The sequence below is a fragment of the Orycteropus afer genome, unplaced genomic scaffold (genome assembly GCF_000298275.1).
Source record: "Orycteropus afer afer isolate SDZICR_OR568_19922 unplaced genomic scaffold, OryAfe1.0 scaffold00001, whole genome shotgun sequence".
Taxonomy (NCBI): domain Eukaryota; kingdom Metazoa; phylum Chordata; class Mammalia; order Tubulidentata; family Orycteropodidae; genus Orycteropus; species Orycteropus afer.
Window position 1 is genome coordinate 27724485 of NW_006921588.1, and position 22286 is coordinate 27746770.

Below are 22286 nucleotides of genomic sequence, written 5' to 3' on the forward strand. Positions count from 1 at the left end.
CAAGCTGCATTGAAACCTGTGCACCATGTGCAACCCTGCTGGCATTTGAAACACCAGTGGAACAGCCTCAAGCATCACAGTGACACAAAAGCCATGACGATATGACAAACCGACAGACAAGTTTATCTCCCTTAGCTGTATGAAACCTCTCCACCCTCCCCCTACTTTCTTGCCTCTTGGGGCTGGGGTCTGTGTCCCTCCCCTTACCTGGATCCCTGCCACTGTTGCAGCAGTATTAATATAATAGTATGATAGCAGTGTTAATTATAATAGCTAAAAAGTGGAAACAACCCAAATATTTATTAACTGATGAATGGATGAAAAACTGTCTTTTTTTTTTTTTTTTTGTACTGTTGAATTAGTTATTTTATCATTGGCTTCAGAGGTAAAGCAAACTTCTATGACTGATATACTATTTTAACTGAATAAAAACATTTTCAACTAACAAGGCCCTAACAAGGGTTAGTAACAAATATTTGTAATGTTAAGGTTATCATTCCCTGATTCTTGCTAATATTAAAACAAACCTTTCAAAATCACAAGGAAGTTTTCTGTCACCAGAAAATGTACTTTATGCTGCTAGGAGGAAATGTGGGTTGTCTCCATTTAAATTTTTGGTATCTACAATGTTTTTAGGAGATCTGGTGGTATAGTGCCTAAGGTACTTGACTGTTAACCAGAAGGCTGGTGGTTCAAACCCAACGACCACTCCTTGGTTTTTATAAATCTATAAGTATAAAATTTATACTTACAGATTTATAAAAACAAAGGGTGATGTTTAACCTAATGATTTGCAATCTCACAGCACTTGTGTGATCTTCTCAAAATTCTTCATTAGGCACTTTAATAATTATGGCCCAGGATTTACACTATATTTTAATCAGGGCCAAATCAGTGAATTTCTAGCTTATAATAGTTAACATATTTCTAAAAACTCTAGCACCAATAACATTTTAGTGTATTTTTTTGTATAGGGTCACTATGAGTCAGCATTGAATCAATGGCAGTGGGTTTGGTTTTTGTTTTGTTTTGTTCCTTAGTTTCTTTATCGTATGAGTACTTTTTGACATTTAAGAGAATTTAGGAGAATATTCTAAATTCAGAAACAAATCTAAAACATTCCTCCTGACAAAATATGTTTAATATTGTACTACTGTATTAAATAAAAACGTTTATAACCAATTTAACTTTAAAACATAATGTTCTAACTTTATTTTCCGAGATCTTCATTGACTTTTTCTGCAATTTAAAATAATTTTTAATGAGCATTTCTGATTATTTGCTAATCAGAAAAAAAAAATTTCTTCAAAAAATCCTTTGCAGAATGATTATAGGGATTACGGAATACATGCATCAAGGTCTTAGCATTGTACCTTTCATATCAGTTGTTCAAAAAATAGCACAAAAGCATTGTTCTACATCCTACTCTGGTGAATAGCAACTGGGGTCTTAAAACTTGTAAGCGGCCATCTAAGATGCAACAATTGGTCTCCCCTCATTCAGGGGAGAAGAAAGAAGAATGAAGAAAACCAAAGATGCAGGGAAACTATTAGTCCAAGGGACTAGCAGACCATGCAAACCTCAGCCTATATGACCATGAGACCAGAGGAACTAGATGGTGCCCAGCTACCACTGTCAACCACTCCAGAAGGGATCAGTATAGGAGATCCTGGATAGAGTGGGAGAAAAATGTAGAATAAAACTCAAAATCATAAAAAAAAAAAAAGACCAGGCTTATTGGTCTGATAGAGACTGGTGAAACCCCCAAGACTATGACCCTCTAGTCACCCTTTGGGCCTGGAATTGAACTCACTTCCATGGTTTCCAGAAAAATAACATATAAAGACATATAAGGTGAACATTTACACCAGGTAGGTATACTCCTTACAACAATCAACCATGGTAGGTCAGAAAGGCAGATTTGAACAGGTAGATAGCTCAGAGGGCAGGAATGCATAGGAAAGAAGGGCACAGGGAAAAGATAACCACAGGGAGGAAGTGGGAAGAGGGCTGTTACAGTATTGGGATTGCAATAAATGTCCTGAAACAAAAAGTGTATGAATTGTATGGAAAATGAGTTTGCTCTGTAAACTTTCGCCCAAATCACAATAATTTTTTTTTTTTTAAATATCAACAACTACTACAATTAATATTGTTAGTGGTACCATCATGATCATCATTATTATTACTAATATACCAATAAAGTTGGCAATTTTATGTAATTTATTTTGCAACCAACTTAATTCTACTCGTAACAACGAGTCAGTACAACTCTCTGAGCGGCAGAGAACCCATTCAGTGGTCTCTTTACGTATTTTTGTTTTTCCTATTCCATCTTATTTTTTTGTTGTTGTTGTTTTTTTTTTCCAATCCTCATCGTCCTTTAGCCTAGTTCTATATCTTTTTGGTCTCTTCTAAATAACCACTATAATTCTTTAACATAGGGATTCATAACCTTTCATAAGATCCTGCCATTTTCCTTCTAGTAAGTTAACGGGTTGGAAGGAGAAAGACATGTCGACATACATCAACTGTAATACTCAGAAAGAAGTAGGGGAGTGTGCACATTGCCAGTTCTCAGCTGCAATCCATCAGCAACTCTCACAAACCAAGAAAGAGGAAGGGATGTGGTGGTAGCATCTGTGGCACATGTCCCTCAAGTTGTAGCCAAAGAGTTGTATGATTGCCTCAGATACCGTCTTTGGCATCTAAACATCACTGAGCTAATTTTTAATGTTTTCCTCTGTCATTTGAACAGAACAAGGAGATACTGCATGGTTTAAAATCAGGAAAGGAGTGTGTCAGGATTCTATCCTTTCACCATATGTATTCAATTTATATGCTGAACAAATAATCTCAGAAGCTGGACTATATGAAGAGCATAGCATCAGAACTGGAGGAAGACTCATTAGCAACCTGCAATATGCAAACAACACAACGTTGCTTACTGAAAGTGAGGATGACTTGAAGAACTTACTGATGAAGATTAAAGACCACAGTCTGCAGTATGGATTACATCTCAACATAAAGAAAACGAAAATCCTCACAACTGGACCAATAAGCAGCATCACGATAAATGGAGAAAAGATTGAAGTTGTCAAAGATTTCATATCACTTGTTTCCACAGTCAACACCAACGGAAGCAGCAGTGGAACATCAGATAATGAATTGTACTGGGCAAATCTGCTGCAAAAGACCTCTTTAAAGCGTTGAAAAACAAAGATTTCTCTTTGAAGACTAAGGTGTGCCTAACCTAAGCCATGATATTTTCAATCACCTCATATGCCTGTGAAAGCTGGACAGTGAATAATAAAGACCGAAGAAAAGTTGACGTTTTGAGTTGTGGTGTTGGCAAAGAACACTGAAAGTACCATGGACTGCCAAAAGAACTAACAAATTTGTTCTGGAAGAAGTGCAGCTGGAATGCTCCTTGCAAGTGAGAATGACCAGACTTTGTCTCACTCACTTTGGTCATGTTGTCAGAAGGGACCATTACCTGGAGAAGGATATCGTGCTTGGTAAAGTGGAGGGCCAGAGATAAAGGGGAAGGCCCTCAACAAGATGAATTGACACAGTGGCTGCAATGACAGGCTCAGGTATGGCAAGGACTGTGAGGCTGGCACAGGACTGGGCAGTGTTTTGTTCTGTTGTACATGGGGTCTCTATTAGTCAGAACCAACTCAACGGCACCTGACAACAGCATCATTTCCTTCATTAAAGAGCTCTGGTGGTGTAGTGGTTAAGCCATTTGGCTGATAACCAAAAGGTCAGTGGTTCAAACCCACGAGCTTCACCATAGAAGAAAGATGGGGCAGTCTGCTTCCATAAAGATTTACAGCCTTGTAAACTCAATGGGGTCGCTATGTGTCAGAATCGACTCAATGGCAATAAGTTTAGTTTTTTGGTTTATCATTTCTTTCATTACTCATTTTTTATCTTTTTAAATCCCTTGAGTATAAATCCTATGATATAAAACCCCATTAATAGTATCTATTATGTCAACATAATTACATAAATAAGTAGAATTCAGCACATGAAATAAATTTTAGGCTTGTGTTATTTGTCCCAAGTCAAAAGGAATAGATTCAAATGCTATTCTGCTTTGTAGAGGCATCCTTATGTGATAGAATTTGACTGCAAAATTATTTACAATAGATAAAAATCAATAGTAGGTGAATAAATACAAGAAAATCAAGTGTTCAACTTAGAAAGAAGCTTTCTTTTAGAAAATGTTTCAGCATTTTAAAATAATTCCATCCACTGTTTTATTTTATTGCTATTCATTTTCCCTTCTCCCTAATATATAGAAACTTTTCCTGAAAGCAATAAATAATATATATCGTTAGGTGCCATCTAGTTGGTTCTGACTCTGCAACCCATGCACAACAGAATGAAACACTTCCTAGTCCTGCACCATCTTCACAATCTTTGCTGTGTTTGAGACCATTGTTGCAGCCACCATGTCAGTCCATCTTGCTGAAAGTCTTCTCCTTCATTGACCTTCTACTTTACCAAGGATGATGTCCTTCTCCAGGGACTGGTCCTGGAGTATGTCCAAAGTAAGCAAGATGAAGTTTCACTATCCTTGCTTCTAAGGAGCATTCTGGCTATACTTCTTCCAAGACAGATTTATTCATTCTTCTGGAAGCCCATGGTATATTCATTATTCTTAGCCAACACATGTCATCTGTAACTCAAATGTACTCATTCTTCTTCGGTCTTCCTTATTTGTTGTCCATCTTAAGCATGTATATGAGGCTCAGCATTTCTCAAACTGAAAGAACTGAAGAAAAAATTTAAGCCTCGAGTTGCAATAGTGAGAGATTCTATGGGCAAAATATTGAATGATGCAGGAAACATCAAGAGAAGATGGCAGGAATACACAGAGTCACTGTACCAAAAAGAACTGATCGATCTTCATCCATTTCAGGAAGTGGCATATGATCTAGAACCAATGGTAATGAAGGAAGAAGTCAAAGCTGCCATGAAAGAACTGGCGAAGAACAAGGCTCCGGGAATTGATGGCATACCGATTGAGATATTTCAACAAACAGATGCCCCATTGGAGGCACTCACTCAGTTATGCCAAGAGATTTGGAGGACAGCTACCTGGCCAACTGACTGGAAGAGATCCATATTTGTGCCCATTCCAAAGAAAGATGATCCCACAGAATGTAGAAATTATAGAACAATATCACTAATATCACATGCAAGTAAGATATTACTGAAGATAATTCAGAAACGTTTGCAGCAGTATATTGACAGAGAACTTCCAGAGGTTCAAGCCGGATTCAGAAGAGGACGTGGAACAGGGATATCATAGCTGTTGTCAGATGGATCTTGGCTCAAGGCAAAGAATACCAGAAAGAGGTTTACTTGTGTTTTATTGACTATGCAAAGGCATTTGATTGTGTGGATCATGACAAATTATGGATAACATTGAGAAGAATGGGAATCCCTGAGCACTTGATTGTACTCATGAGGAATCTGTACCTTGACAAGGAGGCTGTCGTTCAAACAGAACAAGGGGACACTACATGGTTTAAAATCAAGAAGGGAGTGCGTCAGGGTTGTATTCTTTCTCCACACTTATTCAATCTATATGCTGAGCAAATAATCCGAGAAGCTGGACTATATGAAGAAAAACGTGGTATCAGGATTGGAGGAAGAATCATTAACAACCTGAGATATGCAGACGATACAACTTTGCTTGCTGAAAGTGAGGATGCCTTAAGGCACCTACTGATGAAGGTTGAAGAATACAGTCTGCAGTATGGATTACATCTCAACATAAAGAAAACAAAAATCCTCACAACTGGACCAATGAGCAGCATCACAATCAATGGAGAGAAGATTGAGGTTGTCAAGGAATTCACATTGCTTGGTTCTACAATCGATGCCAACGGAAGCAGCAGTCAGGACATTAGACGACGTGTAGCATTGGGAAAGTCAACTGCAAAGGAACTGTTTCAAGTGCTGAGGAGCAAGGATATCTCCTTGAGGACTAAGGTGCGCCTGACACAAACCATGATATTTCCAATCACCTTGTATGCATGTGAGAGCTGGACAATGAATAGGGAAGACCGAAGAAGAGTTGATGCTTTTGAGTTGTGGTGCTGGCGAAGAATGCTGAAAGTACCATGGACTGCTAAAAGAACTAACAGATCTGTCCTGGAGGAAGTGCAGCCAGAATGCTCCTTGGAAGCAAGAATGGCCAGACTTCGTCTCACCTATTTTGGTCATGTTGTAAGAAGGGACCATTCCCTGGAGAAGGATGTCATGCTTGGTAGGGTGGAGGGTCGACGAAAGAGGGGGAGGCCTTCAACGAGATGGATTGATACAGTGGCTGCGATGATGGGCTCGAGTATAGCAGGGATTGTGGGGCTGGTGCGGGATCGGGCAGTGTTTCGTTCTGCTGTGCATGGGGTCGCTATGAGTCGGAAACGACTCGACGGCACTTAACAACAACAACAACAACATGAGGCGATTGAAAATGTCATAGCTTGGGTCAGGTCCTCAAGGTCACATTTTTTTTTTAAGACTTTGAAGATATCAGATTTGCCTAATGCAATACATCATGTATTAAAATTTAAAAATAAACATGTTTTTTATTATTTTGATTTTGCAATTTGATTATTTTATGATTTTCTGTCAGAAACAAAGCCAGGCTTAAGTAAAATCCACTTTTTGATTTCTGCAAGTGCCTCTGAAAATCTGTTCCATTGCCCATTTTTCCTGAGGACATTCAGAGTTAGGATTTCTAATGATAGAGACAAAAATGTTTTAATCATCTGAACACAATGGATTTTTTTAAAAATGAGCTTTGACATCCTTACTCTGTTGAATGTTGAATTCTAAAATGAACCTCTAAAGTTGTTAAGATAAACATTGAATAAAGTGCTGAAAACTAGGAACAAAGCAGTAGAGATACTGTAAAATTCAATTGAGGAAAAGATAAGGGACTATTCACAGGCTGATAACACAGTTACAGCACAAGGAAATGAAAGAGCACAATAAAACTATTTCCATTGAACAGCTGGGCACCAAGTTTGGACATGCTTCAGAGATCAGCCTTCTAGCTGAAGATGCATTATTATACATATGCTCCTCTTGGTATTAGGTGTATCTGTACCCTCTTGTATCCATAGCAGGCAAAATGATCAAGGTTCCAGAGCCTGTTGTTTAAACTCTGATGATGTGAACTATTAAACAGAGATTCCTGACCTAAGTATTTTAATAACTTGGGGTAGATAAAACATAAGACCTGGTCACTGACTCAGTAGATCTAACTCTACAAACTAGATCTTCAGATGCCATTAGTGAATATTTACAGTGAGTCTGCTGTAAGCAGGATGCCCCAGCATCACAACAAAGATTCCAAGTTCTCCAACTGCCTTGAATTTTTGATGTGAATAAAATGTTAAAACATATTTCCCTATCATTTAATAAATTGTTGAGGGGAATGTGAGAAGAATTCAATACATAAACATTATCAAATGGCAGTTGGTAGAATGATAGAAAAGTTAAGACAGTGAACAAAAGCTGAAAATGAAAAATTGTTGGGGATCCTAGGAGTCCAGCACTTGACTGACCTAAAGAGCACTGACCTCACAAATAACAAGCAAATTCATCACTGACAAAAAACTAAACTAGCTAAACATGAAAATCAAAAGTCCAACAGTAGGATGAAGATACTGATAACACCATCAGCCACCATCAGCATCAACAGTCAGAAGCACACACAGTATCTTCATGTTGTTATTGTTATTGTTAGTTGTCATCGAGTCAGCTCTGGCTCATGGTGCCCTGATGTATAACAGAACTAAACATTGTCTGGCCCTGCACCATCTACAGGATCATCAGTATGTTCAAAGTTTGTTAAAGTCAGGACTGAATGAAGATTAAGGAAATGTCTAAGATCCAAGAACTCAATTTTTTCTATAACATGTTCAATAAACAACCAGTGACTGTAAAAATAAGTTTGCCAGAGCCGAAACACCATGCAAAACATGAATATCTTCATGGGGATTTAAACAGAACTAAAATTTCATATACAATATCAAGGACCATTACTAAGTTGCAAATAGTGTCTGCTTCTTATCAAAGATATTCCCATTATTTGTTTTTAACATCTCCAATTATTAAGCCTTTTCTAAGGACCTTTAAAAATATTTTCCCATTTAATTTAAAAAGAGAGAGGTTCTTGAACTGATAACCAATTTGTAGATGATAATCCAAAAGGCAAACCATCCTATTTAATATGCTTACATTTACAATCAATTTTATTCTGTGAAAGGGTTTCCAGAAAATTATATTACTCAAACCTAAACATTTTAAGATTGCTTCAGTGCAGTTAACATATGGCATAGGTTCCTTGGTTTCTACTGCAACAATTAGACGGGCTGTGCTCTGTTGTATAACCTATTCTTGACCACCACTTGTCTCTAAGTGGTACCAACATTACTCCTTGAGAATGCATTCTTGCCCCACATCTTCAGGTGTGGACTACTGTTTGGCCATACATCCTTGTTTGACTGTCAAAGAAGGATACCATTTTTCCCCTACTTTGGATAACTCCAAATTCATATTATTCTTCATCAAAACCAACAACATAGAGTAGCAGAATTCCATGTATCTACTGGGGAATATATTACTTTAAGTCATTGCTACCCAAATATAAAGATTATCAATAGCTCAGATGCAAAAAATAAGTAAATGACATTATTTATAAAGGACTTATGGAGACATAATCCACCTATTCCTAATATATCCTAAAACATACTGTGGTACTTAAGTTGTATGTCTGGGCCTGGTTTTAAGTGGCTGGGCATCTGGATATAGTTATTTCCCATGAAGAGACTGTAATCAGCCACATGGTGGGATTTACTGGAGCAGCTGAGTAGCTGCCTTAGGGATGAGGTCTGCTTCGAGCATATAAGAAGGCAGCTTTGAGAAAGGTCTCTGGGCTTTTGGCACATTTGGACCCTGTATGTAGCTGAGTCTTCATTCAGCAGCCTGCCATGTTTCCTACCAATCTAGGGATTGTCTCTGAACTTGAACTAGTGACCTACTATGTTATTTGGTAATCTTGGGACTGTGCCATCTTATGTGCTGACTTTGGGTTTGTCAGCCTCAGCAACCAACAGCTGCCTGAGTTAAGAGAAGTCTCTAGTTTCAGTGGGCTGGGGGCAAGAGGCAGAGCTGAAGCCCAAGGTCTAGGAGCTTTCACCCAGCTGGCACTTTGAACTCTCTGGTGGCATAGTGCCTACGGCATTTGACTACTAACCAGAAGGTTGGTGGTGCAGACCCACCAGCCACTTTGCGGAAGGAAGACTGGGCAATCTACTTCTGTAAAGATTTACCACCTCGGAAACCCAAAGGGGGTCACTATGAGTTGGAATCAACCCGATGGCAGTGAGTTTAAACTACACCAGAATAAATCCCTGTTTGTTAAAGCCACCCACTTGTGGTATTTGTGTTAGAGCAGCACTAGATAACCAAAACGCCTATTCTTGAATTAAATCAGACAAAGAGTTGTATATTATATTGTCCCCCTAGGAGAACAACTCTCTCTCAGTGTCCCTTTGACATTATGCTGTCAAGATAGATTGAAAGAGCCCTATCAAACCCATTCCTGATTCACTGTAAGGACATTGTTGAGGATATTGTTCATCACATCACACAATATCTTCATGAGGGTGAAAGGGCCACAGGTTCTAGTTCCAGCTTGCTTAGTTGTTCTTCTCTGGAGGAGGTTTGAGTTTGTGAACACTGAATAATGATGTAACTGTTCTTCCTTCTTTGTGCTGGCCATGAGGAATTATAGCTTCCAATGCTTCTATCATAAAAGAATAAAGGTTTAAAATTAATTATCTAAGTGCCCACCTTAAGATGCCAGAAAAAGAAAAGCAAGTTAAGCCCAAAGTGAGTAGATAGAATTAGAAAAATAAAGGGTAGATATCAATTAAATTTCTCAAACAATAGAAAAAAATGAAACAAAATTTGAATCTTTAAAATATTAATAATAAAACAATAATAAGATATCACTACACACCTATTAGAATGACTAAAATCTAAAACACTGACCCCCAAATGCTAGTGTAGATGTGGAGCAACAGGAACTCTCATCCATTGTTTGTGGGAATGCAAAATGGTATAGCCACCTTGGAAGACAGGTTGGCAATTTCCCACAAAAATAAACATAGACTTACCATGTGATTCACCAGTCACACACCTATTTATTCACCAAAATTAATCAAACGGTTATGTCCACACAAAAACCTGTATAGCAGCTTTATTTATAATTGTCAAAAATTGGAAGCAACCAAGATATCTTTTAATAGATAAATGGATAAGCAAACTGTGCTACACCCACATAATATTGTTTAGCAATAAAAGGAAATGAACTATCAAGCTACAAAAATACACGGTGGAACCTTAAATGCATGCTGCTAAGTGAAAGACGTCAGTCTGAAATGGCCACATACTATATAATTCCAACTATGTGACATCCTGGAAGAGACTAACCCATAGGGACAGTAAAAAGATCAGTGGTTGTTAAGAGTTCAGAGAAATGGAGGAGGGATAAATAGGTGGAGCCCAGGACATTTTTAGGGCAGTGAAACTATTCTGTATGATTATATTATTATTATATAGTAGACATATGAAATTATATGCTTGTCAAATTCCATAGAATACAAAGAGTACCACACAAAGAATGTAGTCGAATGTAAAACATGAAATTTAGTTAATAATAATTTACCAATATTGGTTCAATTCTAACAAATGTACCACACTAATGCACAATGTAGGAGCTCTGGTAGCGTAGTGCCTGAGGCACTTGACTGCTAACCAGAAGTCTGGCGGTTCAAACCCACCAGCCACTCCTCAGAAGGAAGGTTGGGCAATCTACTTCTGTAATGATACCACCTCGGAAACCCAAGGAGGGGTCACTATGAGTCGGGTCTGACTCGATGGCACAGAACAACAACAACAACAATGCACAAGGTTATAATAGGGGAAAATGTCTGCAGGGTGCTGGAGTGATAGGAGGGTGTATGGGAACTCTCTGTACTTGCTGTGCAATTTTTCTGTAAATCAAAAGTTACTCTAAAATAAAGTCTATTTTTTAAAAAAGATTAACAAAAATTAGAAACTGCTAGCAAAATCGATCAAGAAAAAAAGAGCAGAAACAAATTACCTATACAAGCTATGAAGGGGAGGTCATAACTATATATCCTAAGGAGATTAAAAGGATAACGACATAATAGTATGAACAACTTTGTGCCAAGAAATTTGGTAATTTAGATGAAACAAGAAAACTCCTTGAAACAACCAGGGCTTTAAACCACTTTGAACCAGTTCAGTCATGGACAATGAAATGAAACCAGAACAGACCTGAATTTTTAAAATTTGAGTGAACCAGAATGATAACTGAAATGGGAAAAATTATAGGTCAAAGCCCTGGAATGGGAGATTCAAACGAGGAGTAGTGAGCTCTTTCAGAATTCTGATGTGTGAGATTGGATAATTGGCAAGACTGGAGAGAGGGACACACATTTAAAGGGGCATGGTCAGCGGCCATCTTTAAGCAGGGCACCTCTTTTTCCACCTCTGCTCAAAATCCAATGGGCAAGAGATTAGACTGCTATGCAATATGTATGCGGCCCTTATTTTCTAAGAAGGACATAAAGTTTCTACCAGGGCTTTAAACCACAATTTTTCCCATTTCAATTATCATTCTAGTTCAGTCAAATGTAAAAAATTTGAGTCTGTTCCAGTTTCCTGCCTTGGCCATAACTGAACTGAGAAGAACTGGTTCAAAGCCTGGAAATAACTGACTAAATGTGACACAAGAAGAAATAGAATCTAAATAGCAATATTACACAAACACATTGAAAAATACAGGAAAGGAAAAAAATAGAAGAAATGCTTCCTGATTCATTTTATGAAATCATAATCCTGATATAAAACTGGCAAACACGCTACAAGGAAAGAAAATGACAAGCTAATAACCCTCATGAACATATAATTAAAATGTTAAAAAGCCCAAGCTCTTAACCCCTAACATTATAACCCCTAACATTATACTCTCTTTCTACTTTTAGACCATGATGTGTCACTTGCATCACCTTACAAACCTCCAACGCAGCCCTTACAGTAAGTACTGACAGCCTCCTTTGAGGATTTGGAAACACAGTTTCTAAAAGTTAATAATTTGTCCAACACCATATGGTTAGTGGACAGCCTGACCCTAAAACAAAGTTAATTTGAATATGTCATGTTTTTTAGGTTGGAAATAGGAAACAATAAGGAGATCCAAATGATAAAGCCCTGAAATAAAATAGTAGAATATAAAGTCCAAGAGAATAATTGTTGATGGGGTAGATGTAAAAAGGGAGACAGAAAAGGGAGGAATCACAGGTAACTTCAAAGTTTTGAGAATAAGTGAACAGTAATGTTATTTTAAGAACAGGAAAATAAGAAGGAAAAGGTAATGAAGAAGGGGGTTGAGAAAGATTAATTTTACATAAGTATTAATTAGGGAAAGTTTTAAATGCAAAAGAGAAAATCTGAAAAGAATGGTTTACATAAAGAATGGTGTTTTCCTTCTTTACAAATTGAGAAATCAGGTAGATGACTGGTGACGTAGGTCCAGAAGCTGAACAAAGTCAGATCTGTAGTCTGTGTTTCTCCTGACCTTTCCTTTTGGGATGACAAGATGGCTGCCACAGGTCCAGCCTTAGGTTGTCATTGCAGGCAGGAAGAAGAGAGGAGGGGGCTGCCAAATACAGCTATGTCTTTCATCAGGAAAGCAGAAGCTTTCCTAGAAGCCACCAGTAGACTTCTGCTATGTTTAGTTGGCTAGACCCGTGTCACATGGCCACCTAGCCACCAGAGAGAGAGGTCACAAAAATAAGTATTTTGATTTACTAGGTCCATAGACAAGGAAGGTGAGGGAAAACAATATTTGCTAGAAAATGTTAATGGGATATTTATGTGGGACTATTCAACAGAATGGGAGCTCTGGTAGCATAGTGGCTAAGACACTTGCCTGCTAACCAGATGGCTGGCGGTTCAAACCCACCAGCCACTCCTCGGAAGGAAGGTTGGGCAATCCTACTTCCGTAGTGATACTGCCTGGGAAACCCAAGGAGGGGTCGCTATGAGTCAGGGCTGACTCGATGGCACATAACAACAATAACAACAACATTCAACAGAATAACAAAAATATGTCTGGTGGAGAAGATAAGCCAAGGACATAGAAGTTAAGTAATCCAGGTAGTAAAAGCCAAGATAATGGATGGGTGCTCCAAGAAAGAGCATGTATGAAGAGAAGAGAGGTTAATGACGACACTTTTTTCTTTTCAAGGAAGAGAAGGAAGTGGATGCACCCAGATATAGCTGAGTACCTTGTTCTGCCTTCACTCCAGCCGGTCAAATTGCTTTCTTTTAGATAATGGCCTAGTCTTCCTCCACCATTCTCCCCATCCAGTTATTTCTAACCTCTTTCTCTTCCTCAGTCTCTCAACACCCCCAAGGGCCTTTCTTCTCTCTCTCTCCTTCATTTGTGAATTGAAGGTACTAGGAGAAAACTTCACCTTTCACTGCCGCTGTTCAAGATGCATGAAGATAGACTTAAATGTGACTAAAAAATATATATATATCTTAAATTCTGGGAAGAAAGACCTGGCAATCAACTTTTGAAAAATCAGCCACTGAAACCGCTATGGATAACAGCTCTACTTTGACATACAGGGGCCTATCTTAAGTCTGAATCAACTCGATGACAACTGGTTAACTGGTTAAAGAAAAAGTTAGCTGCTTTGGGGATAGGGAAAGAGTCCTAGAGAATCAGCAACTACCACAGACAGGTGATAAGGAGCTCTGATGGTGTAGGTCTAAGACATTTGACTACTAACAGGAATAAATTCAGAGGAAATTAGAAATAAAAGGGATTTTCCAGTCTTACCCTCCTTAGAGGAACCAGAAGTCTGTTTGGGGCAATCCAGACTAAGACATGGAGGCTGACTTTGCTTTGCTTTACCTCACTTTTCCTCTGAAGTCTTTCATGTTCTTAGGCTGTGTTCAAGAGGCCAGGCTGCAGGGCTGAGGGTGTGGGGACCAGAAACCCCTCTTTCAGGCCCACTGGTGGTTGGGCACACCCATCACCTAACCACTCTATATGCCTGGTCTGTGGGAGTCCAGCTTCAGCTGAAATTTTGCATTGTAAAATCCTGGGCAAATACAGTCAGCGGTATAAAGGTTAACCCTTGATTATGTATTAGTTTCTGTTGTCCTCTAATGTGGTTTTACTTACAGATGTCATGCATGCCCATGTGTTTGGGGCTACAGTGAGATGTCCCCCATGAAGCTGTCAAGTACTAAGACAGTTTGCCAAGCATTAAACTTTCAAAGCAATATACTGCCTTATCACAAACAGAGGTAACTTTACATTATGCCGTCACTACTAGTGCCTAAGGCACTTGACTGCTAACCAGAAGGCTGGTGGTTCAAACCCACCAGCCACTCCTTGGAAGGAAGGTTGGGCAATCCTACTTCCGTAGCGATACTGACTCGGAAACCCAAGGAGGGGTCACTATGAGTCAGGGCCGACTCGACGGCAAATAACAACAACAACAACTGTTAAGTATTCTTGCCCCTAAGAAATATCAAATCTAGAGCCAATCAACCTTCTAGATCCAAACACTGATTTACATGAAATACAGGGAACAAAGGGCTATATTAAAAGACACCAAGGGATACAACTAACAAAATTCAGACCATAAAAAAAAATACCAGTTTGTTCAACAAATAAGTTACAAGGAAGAAAAAGAGAGATCTGTATGTAGGGAGAACCCAGAGATTAGAAGAGACATATCAACATATCATTATAATGTATTTGGATCCTGATACAAATAAATTGCAAAAAAAGAAAAAATTATAAGACAAATGGTGGAATTTGAACACTGCCTGGATATTTTACAATACTAGGGAACTATTATTATAATACTAGAGGAGCTCTGGTAGCATAGTGGCTAAGGCACTTGACTGCTAACCAGAAGGCTGGCGGTTCAAACCCACCAGCCACTCCTCGGAAGGAAGGTTGGGCAATCCTACTTCCGTAGTGATACTGCCTCGGAAACCCAAGGAGGGGTCGCTATGAGTCGGGGCCGACTCGACGGCAAATAACAACAACAACAACAACAGGGAACTACTGTCAAAACTTTTTATACGTGATAATAGCATTGTTTTCTTTATAAAGAGTCCTTACGTTTTAGAGATATATACTGAAATATTTACAGATGAGATAATACTATGTGTGGTATTTACTTCAAAATAATCCCTGGGGTGACAAGGAGTGAATAGAGGTATAAATAAAACAATATTGGGTATGAGTTGATGATTATTGGAGCTGAGAAGGTACGAGGGAACGATTATATTGCTCTCGCTTCTTTTTGTATATTTTTTAATTTTCCTTAATAAAGCAGTGCTGTTTTTAAAAATAATGAATTAGAATAGAGCTATGCAATTTCATTTAAAAAAAAAAAAAAAACTATTCATAGCTGTGTCTTTCATCAGGAAGCAAGCTTTCCTAAAAGCTGCCAGTAGACTTCTGCTATGACTCATTGGCCAGACCTGTGTCGCATGGCCAATGAAATGAATCAGACAAGGAAACACAGAAGGAGAAGCACTGGCAGGTGTTGAGAGTGCCCATCCAAGCCCTTTCCAAGTAAAGGGTGTCATCAAGGACTTGCCTACAAGGTAGCAGATGCCACTGCTCCCTGGGGAGGGGAGATGCTCTGGCCATCTCACCCTGAGCTATTAGCACCTTCTATAGTCAGGGCACTGTGCTGAAGGTGGAGATAAGATGATGAATAAAATACAGGGACTAATGTCAAGAGTTGGAAAAGGGAAGTAAGTAGGCAATTACAATGGGGTCTGACTTCTGTTATTACAGTATTGAACAAAGTATGCTAAATAAGCAAATGCAATGGTCATCTAAGTGGAAAAGGTGACAGCCAAGCTGTCGTCAGAAGTTTCCAGAACTACTTTCTGATTATAATTCAATTCGTGGGCTCTGTCCCTCTAGGAAGAGAATGTGTTGGCCAGAAAACGTAAATGTCCTGACCTCCTAGAAGATTTTTTTCTCACTGTAAACGCATAATGGACTTCTGTGGACAATTGGATTTGCCATATTGCTTGCCTAGAGAAGAAAAGATACATTAGTCAGATATGAGTGTCCACTTCTCCAATGTTATAGATCTTACTGTCAAATTAATAAACTGTCATTCTAGTTTTTACAGTCTCTGAGAATTTGATGCCCACATATCTGTCATTGGAAGACATATTAATTCTTGGTATGCTGACAAATCAGTACTCCAAGACTGTAAGGCTGGTTCTGAACCCTGGAGACTTCCCCAAAATAATGTCATCCCTTAGGGTCTGCCTGGTAGATACTGGCCTACCCCAGCAATACCCTTCTGTCTCTTTGCTTCTTTGATCTTCTGTATTCCTCAAGGGTAGGGCCATGACTGATGCGTCTTTGACATCTGAGTCATTCTCTCTCACATGTGTGCTACAAAGCATTTTGGTTTTTAACTAATTCATTACTTGATTTCTTTCACTCTCACTCAACCACACAAAAATAGCTAATTCAACATCTATTTGGGGTAAGTCAGATGCAAAGAAACTGCCTAAGAGGCATTTTAAAAGAAAATAAAACCTTAATTTAAAAAATTCCTTAGCTGCTTTTGAAAGATCACAATTTTTTTTACATATATACCACAGTAACTTCATTTCCTATTTTGGCCTATGATCTCTCAGGGTCCTCAACTAAGCCAATCATCTGAAGAACTCCTACTCACTGTATTTCTGACTAAAGAATGAGAAAGCAGGCATTGTAGAATTTTTCTTGGATGAAGGCAGTTTCTTTCTACTGCAATGGTTTCAATGTCAATCACTTAACTAGATTCTTTCATCTACAGCAGAGAACAGCAAACTTTTTCTATAAAATTTTAGATGGTAAATTGTTTAGACTTTGTGGGTCCATATGGTCTCTTGTAACTAGCTAACTAATCTACTCCCCTGTTGGAACAAAAAAGCAACCATAGACACCATGTAAACAAATGAGAACGGCTGTGTTTCAATAAAACTTTATTTATAGACATCTAAATTTGAATTTTATATAAATTTCATGGCTTACAAAATATTCTTCTTCTCTTAATTTATTTCCAATCATTAAGAAATGTAAAAACCACTCTTAGCTCATGAGCCATGCAAAAACAGGTGGCAGGCCAGATTAGGCCCACAGGCCACAGTTTGTCAACTCCTGCTCCACACTAATGAATATCAGCAATGATTCACTATGTGTCTGTGAATATATGTGGCTCCTTCATAGTGCTCCCTTACCAATCACAAGAACTATGATCTTTTAAGTAAGCATGGTTCTCAAATTCCCAGGTGATACATTGAAAGTCTTATGGAAACAATATTTTCACTAAAATTAAATACTAGACAGGACACTGAAAAATTAACAGCTATCTTAAGTCCCAAATAGTGGGCACTATTCATTCTTTTTATCATCCCTGATTAGGAGAAATTATAAAATCAATGAGAATAGTGACCCCTCCTTGGGTTTCCAAGGCAATATCTCTACGGAAATAGATTGCCCAATCTTCCTTCCAAGGAGTGGCTGGTGGGTTTGAACCACCAACCCTCTGGTTAGCAGTCAAATGCCTTAGGCACTATGCCACCAGAGCTCCTAAGCTTGTTGTGCTTTAACAATATGTCTGCTGATACTTTTTTCAATGTCTGAATGTCCATCCAAACGTTCAATGTCTTTCTGATTTTAAGATTAGTATGTGTAGAATCTTATTTCCTAGAACCTATAGTAATCCCAGAGCTGGATACTTGATACATAAACTACTTTGGATAATCTTTCTTTAATCTAATTTCTATGTCTACATATCATTCAACCCTTTCCTCTATATGCACATTTGTGCAACATTGTCCTGTCTATGATAAGTTTGCTAGGCACACCTAACGTTCACGTCTGAGGCCTTATACTGTCCTTTTTTTTTTTTTTTCCTTCAATTTTCATTGCAAATCCCTTTGTTCCTGAAAACTTTCCACTCTAACTTCCCTTTTCATCTCCAACGAGGTCCCCAGGGGATGCAAATGGTTTGTACTCATAAAGTAACCAAAAGTTGGCAATTCAAACCCACCCATCAGCACTGCACAGGGCCTGCCAATCTGCTTCTGTAAAGATTGTTGTTGTTGTTAGGTGCCATCGAGTCAGCTCCAACTCACTGCAACAACAGAACAATGTACAACAGAACGAAACACTGTCCGGTCCCGTGCCAGCCTCACAATCCTTGCTATACCTTAGCCCATCATTGCTGCCACTGTGTCAGTCCATCTCGTTGAGGGCCTTGCCCTTTTTCATTGATCCTCCACTTTGCTGAGCATGATATCCTTCTCCAGGGAATGGCCCCTTCTGACAACATGACCAAAGTACCAAAGTAAGTGAGACAAAGTCTAACCATTCTCGCTTCCAAGGAGCCAAGAAAACCCTGTGGTGCTCAGTTCTATGCTATAGCACATGGGGTTGCCATGAACTAAAATCAATTCGATGGCAATGGGTTTGACACTTTTTGGTTTTATTCCGAATACCCAGGTTCCTCTTTTTCAAGCCGCCCACAACAGTTGTCATTTGCAAAATGCATATATTCTTACTAAATTCTCTAGCTATGGAAAAAGGTCCTGGCAGCAAAACTCTAATCAGCATATAAGGGTTCATTATACTATTGCCTCCATTTTTGTATAAGCTTCAAATTTTCTATAACAAAAAATTTTATCAAAGTAAGCTGTACATTACTGTATTATAGATTTGGTTACATGAAGAATTTGTGCATGGGAAGAAATTTAGCATATTTATATACCACACCTTTGAGTGTTTGCTCAAGTTGCTCCTTCTGCCAGGCATGCCCTCCCTAGCTCTCTACCTGCAGAAATTTCCCTCATTTTCCCAGATCTAGGAAAGAACCTATGGGAAGTGCCCTGCTGGAGCCAATGACTTCTTCCTTTGCTTTCCCAAAACACTTTATACATCTCCATTAAAGTACTTAGCATATTGCATTGTGGTTAGTTGTTTATGTAGCTGCCTCACCACCTGCTTCCATCCCACTAGCCAATAAGCAACCCAAATGTACAATTGCTTCTTCCTCATTTTTGTTGCATCCTCAGTGCTCAGCATGGTGCTTCTAACAGCATATCAAGATTGCATTTCTCAGAAAGATGGAGGGCAGTATCTGTACCAAGTGGTAGCTCCAGGGGACTTCCCCAGATACTTCCACAACACCCTCAACCTTCCTCTCTCCTGAAAAATAAACAAAGTAAAAATGCAACCTCAAAACAAGGCCCCCAAGCTCTCTTACAATGAGATTGCCACCCCTAAACTGTTTTCATGTAGGAATTCTGGCATCAACATTATGGAAAATGCAAGCTTCTCTTAACAAAACAAAATAAAATACTTACAAGACACCTCACAGTTTTCAAAGTACTTTTGTTCTGTCTTTTTTTTTTTTTTAATCCACTCATGCCTGGGAGCTAAGGCAGATAGTCTTATGCTCATTTTTCAAATACTCAGGAGAGTAAAAGTGACATGTTCAACATCAGAGCTGGTGACAGCTTTGGGCTTAAAACCCTTAGCTACTGATCTATCTATTCTCCTACATTCCACTAATGCCAGGCTCCATATATATGGAGGAATTTTTTTTTTTTTTTTTTCTGGTAGATTGTTCCCCTTTGTGAATGGTGGCTTTAGATTGTGGCACTATGTTCTAAAAATCCATTTCAAACAGTCATTTGGGAAGATACACATTATATTTGACAGAGTCAAATAAACCCCACTTGTATTAGTATTGCTATATGATTTTGCCATAAATACCATAAATACTTTTTGACTAAAGGGTTTCCAGTGAATTACCAATGGCTCAAAAATGGCATGCCATTTGCACTTCTGCAAATAGAAATATGCAATCTATTATCTAAAAAATTCACTCATGAGAAAGCACTGCTATTTATAGCTTAAATGAAAGCACTTGATTTTCTCTTCTTTTATAATTCATCTTTCCTAAACTATTAAATTTAGATTGCTTATCACATTAGCAGACTCTTCACCTAAATATACTTTAGTTCCTCTACCTAATTCCAAATGATTTAACCATCACTTCAATTCTCTTACTATTTATTACATGCAACTCGTCTAATATTAATACATATCATATTAGACATAAATAGGGCACTGCCTGCCAAAATATCTTGCTACTGTGTGATAATGAAAGTCAAGATTATTTCTCAGATATATTGTTATTCAAATGAGCCACATTTAGTTTTTCTCAAATTACTTAATTTTTTCAACAAAGGCCTATAAAAGTAGAGTATTCTGATCATATCACATTTAAGATTTTCAAGTTTGATCTGCTTACGAATCTGCTAATTGTAAAAAATTCAATATGGCAGAGCATAAAATATTTTACACAAGTGCAAACAGAGATGTCATGCAGATAGCTGCAGGATGTGAATCACTGCCCTTCTGGGTCTAACTCTCAAATTCAGAGGCAATTCGCTCTGCAAGCTTCCTTGCTCAGTTCTTAAAAGTTCAGATGCATCACCTTTAATCAGAGTAATAAACTATAATTGCTAACATACTGTGTAATGTTTACTGCTAAACCTACAATCTGGACAAACAGAATATTATACTGTCAGAGCTGAAAAACAATTGCAGTCCACTATGACACACAGCACCCTCCTTACAGGGCTGTTGGCTGGAGTTGGAATGTTTTATGGTTTTAATTGTTTTAGAGTAAGGGTCTTTTCTCAAGAAGAAAGTATTAAGAGGAAAGCAACCCCCTGTGTGACCTTCCGAGCACAGACCTTGAGCGAGTGACTGCGGGTGGGGGGGCACAGAGTTGTGATTTTCAGCAAGGGACTTGACAGCTCCACTGGGTCCCTCACACTTCGCTTTCAGGAACAAAAAAGAGAACGTTACCCTGCCTCTTCCCCTTCCCCTCTTTAAAACTTAAATTACATCTACCCCTAATAGCGTGAATAGTCAAAAGACGGTATGACTATTCTTCTGTCCCGTGATGTCAAGAGAAAATAAAGCCCCATCCAAGAGCAGAGGCTGGGGTCGAGGGTGGGCGGGGAGCGGGAAGAATGGTAAGGAGGGGGCGGGGGGGTTGCAAAGGACAGTTCTCTCTCTCCCCGCTGCACTGCATTTTCTCCACCACGTGTAATAAGCTCATGCACGCAGGTGGCACCCCAGGAGAGGCTTAGGTCTGTGCCCTTCTACATTCTCAACGAGGGCTCTCAGCCTCCTCCCCCGCTCAGGGGACCCTAGACACCCGCAGCTCCAGCCGCGTTGCGCCCCAGGCATCTGGCTGCTGCTCCAGCGGCCCAGCCCGCGGGCCGGCTCCGGGCAGAGGCAACAGCGTACAGCCCCGGCCCCCGGCTGGGGGCCCTTCCCGAGATACCTTTTATCCAAGCAGGCGATCCACTCGGCTGAGGAGGAAGAATGGGCAGCGTGCGCAGCGACCATGTTGGGCAGCGGCGCGCGGAGTCCCCGGCTGCGACAACCTCCCGCACTCCCTACGCCTCAGCCTCCGCCTCGCCCGCAGCGCGGACCCTACTCCTTTCTGCCCGCCCCACAACGAGCGCGGCGGCGACAGGCCCGCCTTCCCAGCGGGCTCCCGGGGCCTGCCGGGCAGGGGGGCTGGTGAGGGAGGGGACCAGAGGGGCGGGGCGGGGAGGCTCCAGCCGCCAGCCCGCTGCTGCCAGGCTGCACTGCGGCGTCCGTCCCGGATGGCGTGGCCCGCAGTCCCGCCCGGGGGACAGGTGTCGACCCCGGGTGCGTCCACCTGCGACAGGTGGCCACTACGTCTCCAGGAGACCTGGGCCCCACCCCTCACCTTGGGGCCTCTACAACGGAGAAGGTGGGAAGGTGCTATGAGTTTGTGTGTGGAAGGGGAGGGGGGTGTTGTCAGTGTCTATATATTTTTCATACAGCAAATGCCACTAAAATGGCTGCTGCCTCTCTGTTTCCTTAGAAACGCATTAGTCTTCCTCAGCAGCTGACAAAACTTGCTGGCGATTTCTTACTCACCTTTAAAACGGGATAAAGTGTAGAGAGATAGAAGCTTGCGATGAGAACACCCACAGTGGTCTCTGAGTGTGGACTCCAAGAGACAATTTCTCCAAACGGTGAGGAAGACCTGGGACAG

General features: G+C 39.8%; 1 protein-coding gene across 1 annotated transcript in view; it reads right to left on the reverse strand.

Moving 5' to 3' along the window:
* Window positions 1–21604, reverse strand: part of RAPGEF4 (Rap guanine nucleotide exchange factor 4) — a 476530-nt gene extending 454926 nt beyond the window's left edge. The window contains exon 1 of the mRNA XM_007941530.2: window positions 21540–21604. Coding sequence (XP_007939721.1) covers window positions 21540–21604 — 65 coding nt within the window. The remainder of the gene's footprint in view (window positions 1–21539) is intronic.
* Window positions 21605–22286: the final 682 nt, after the last annotated feature.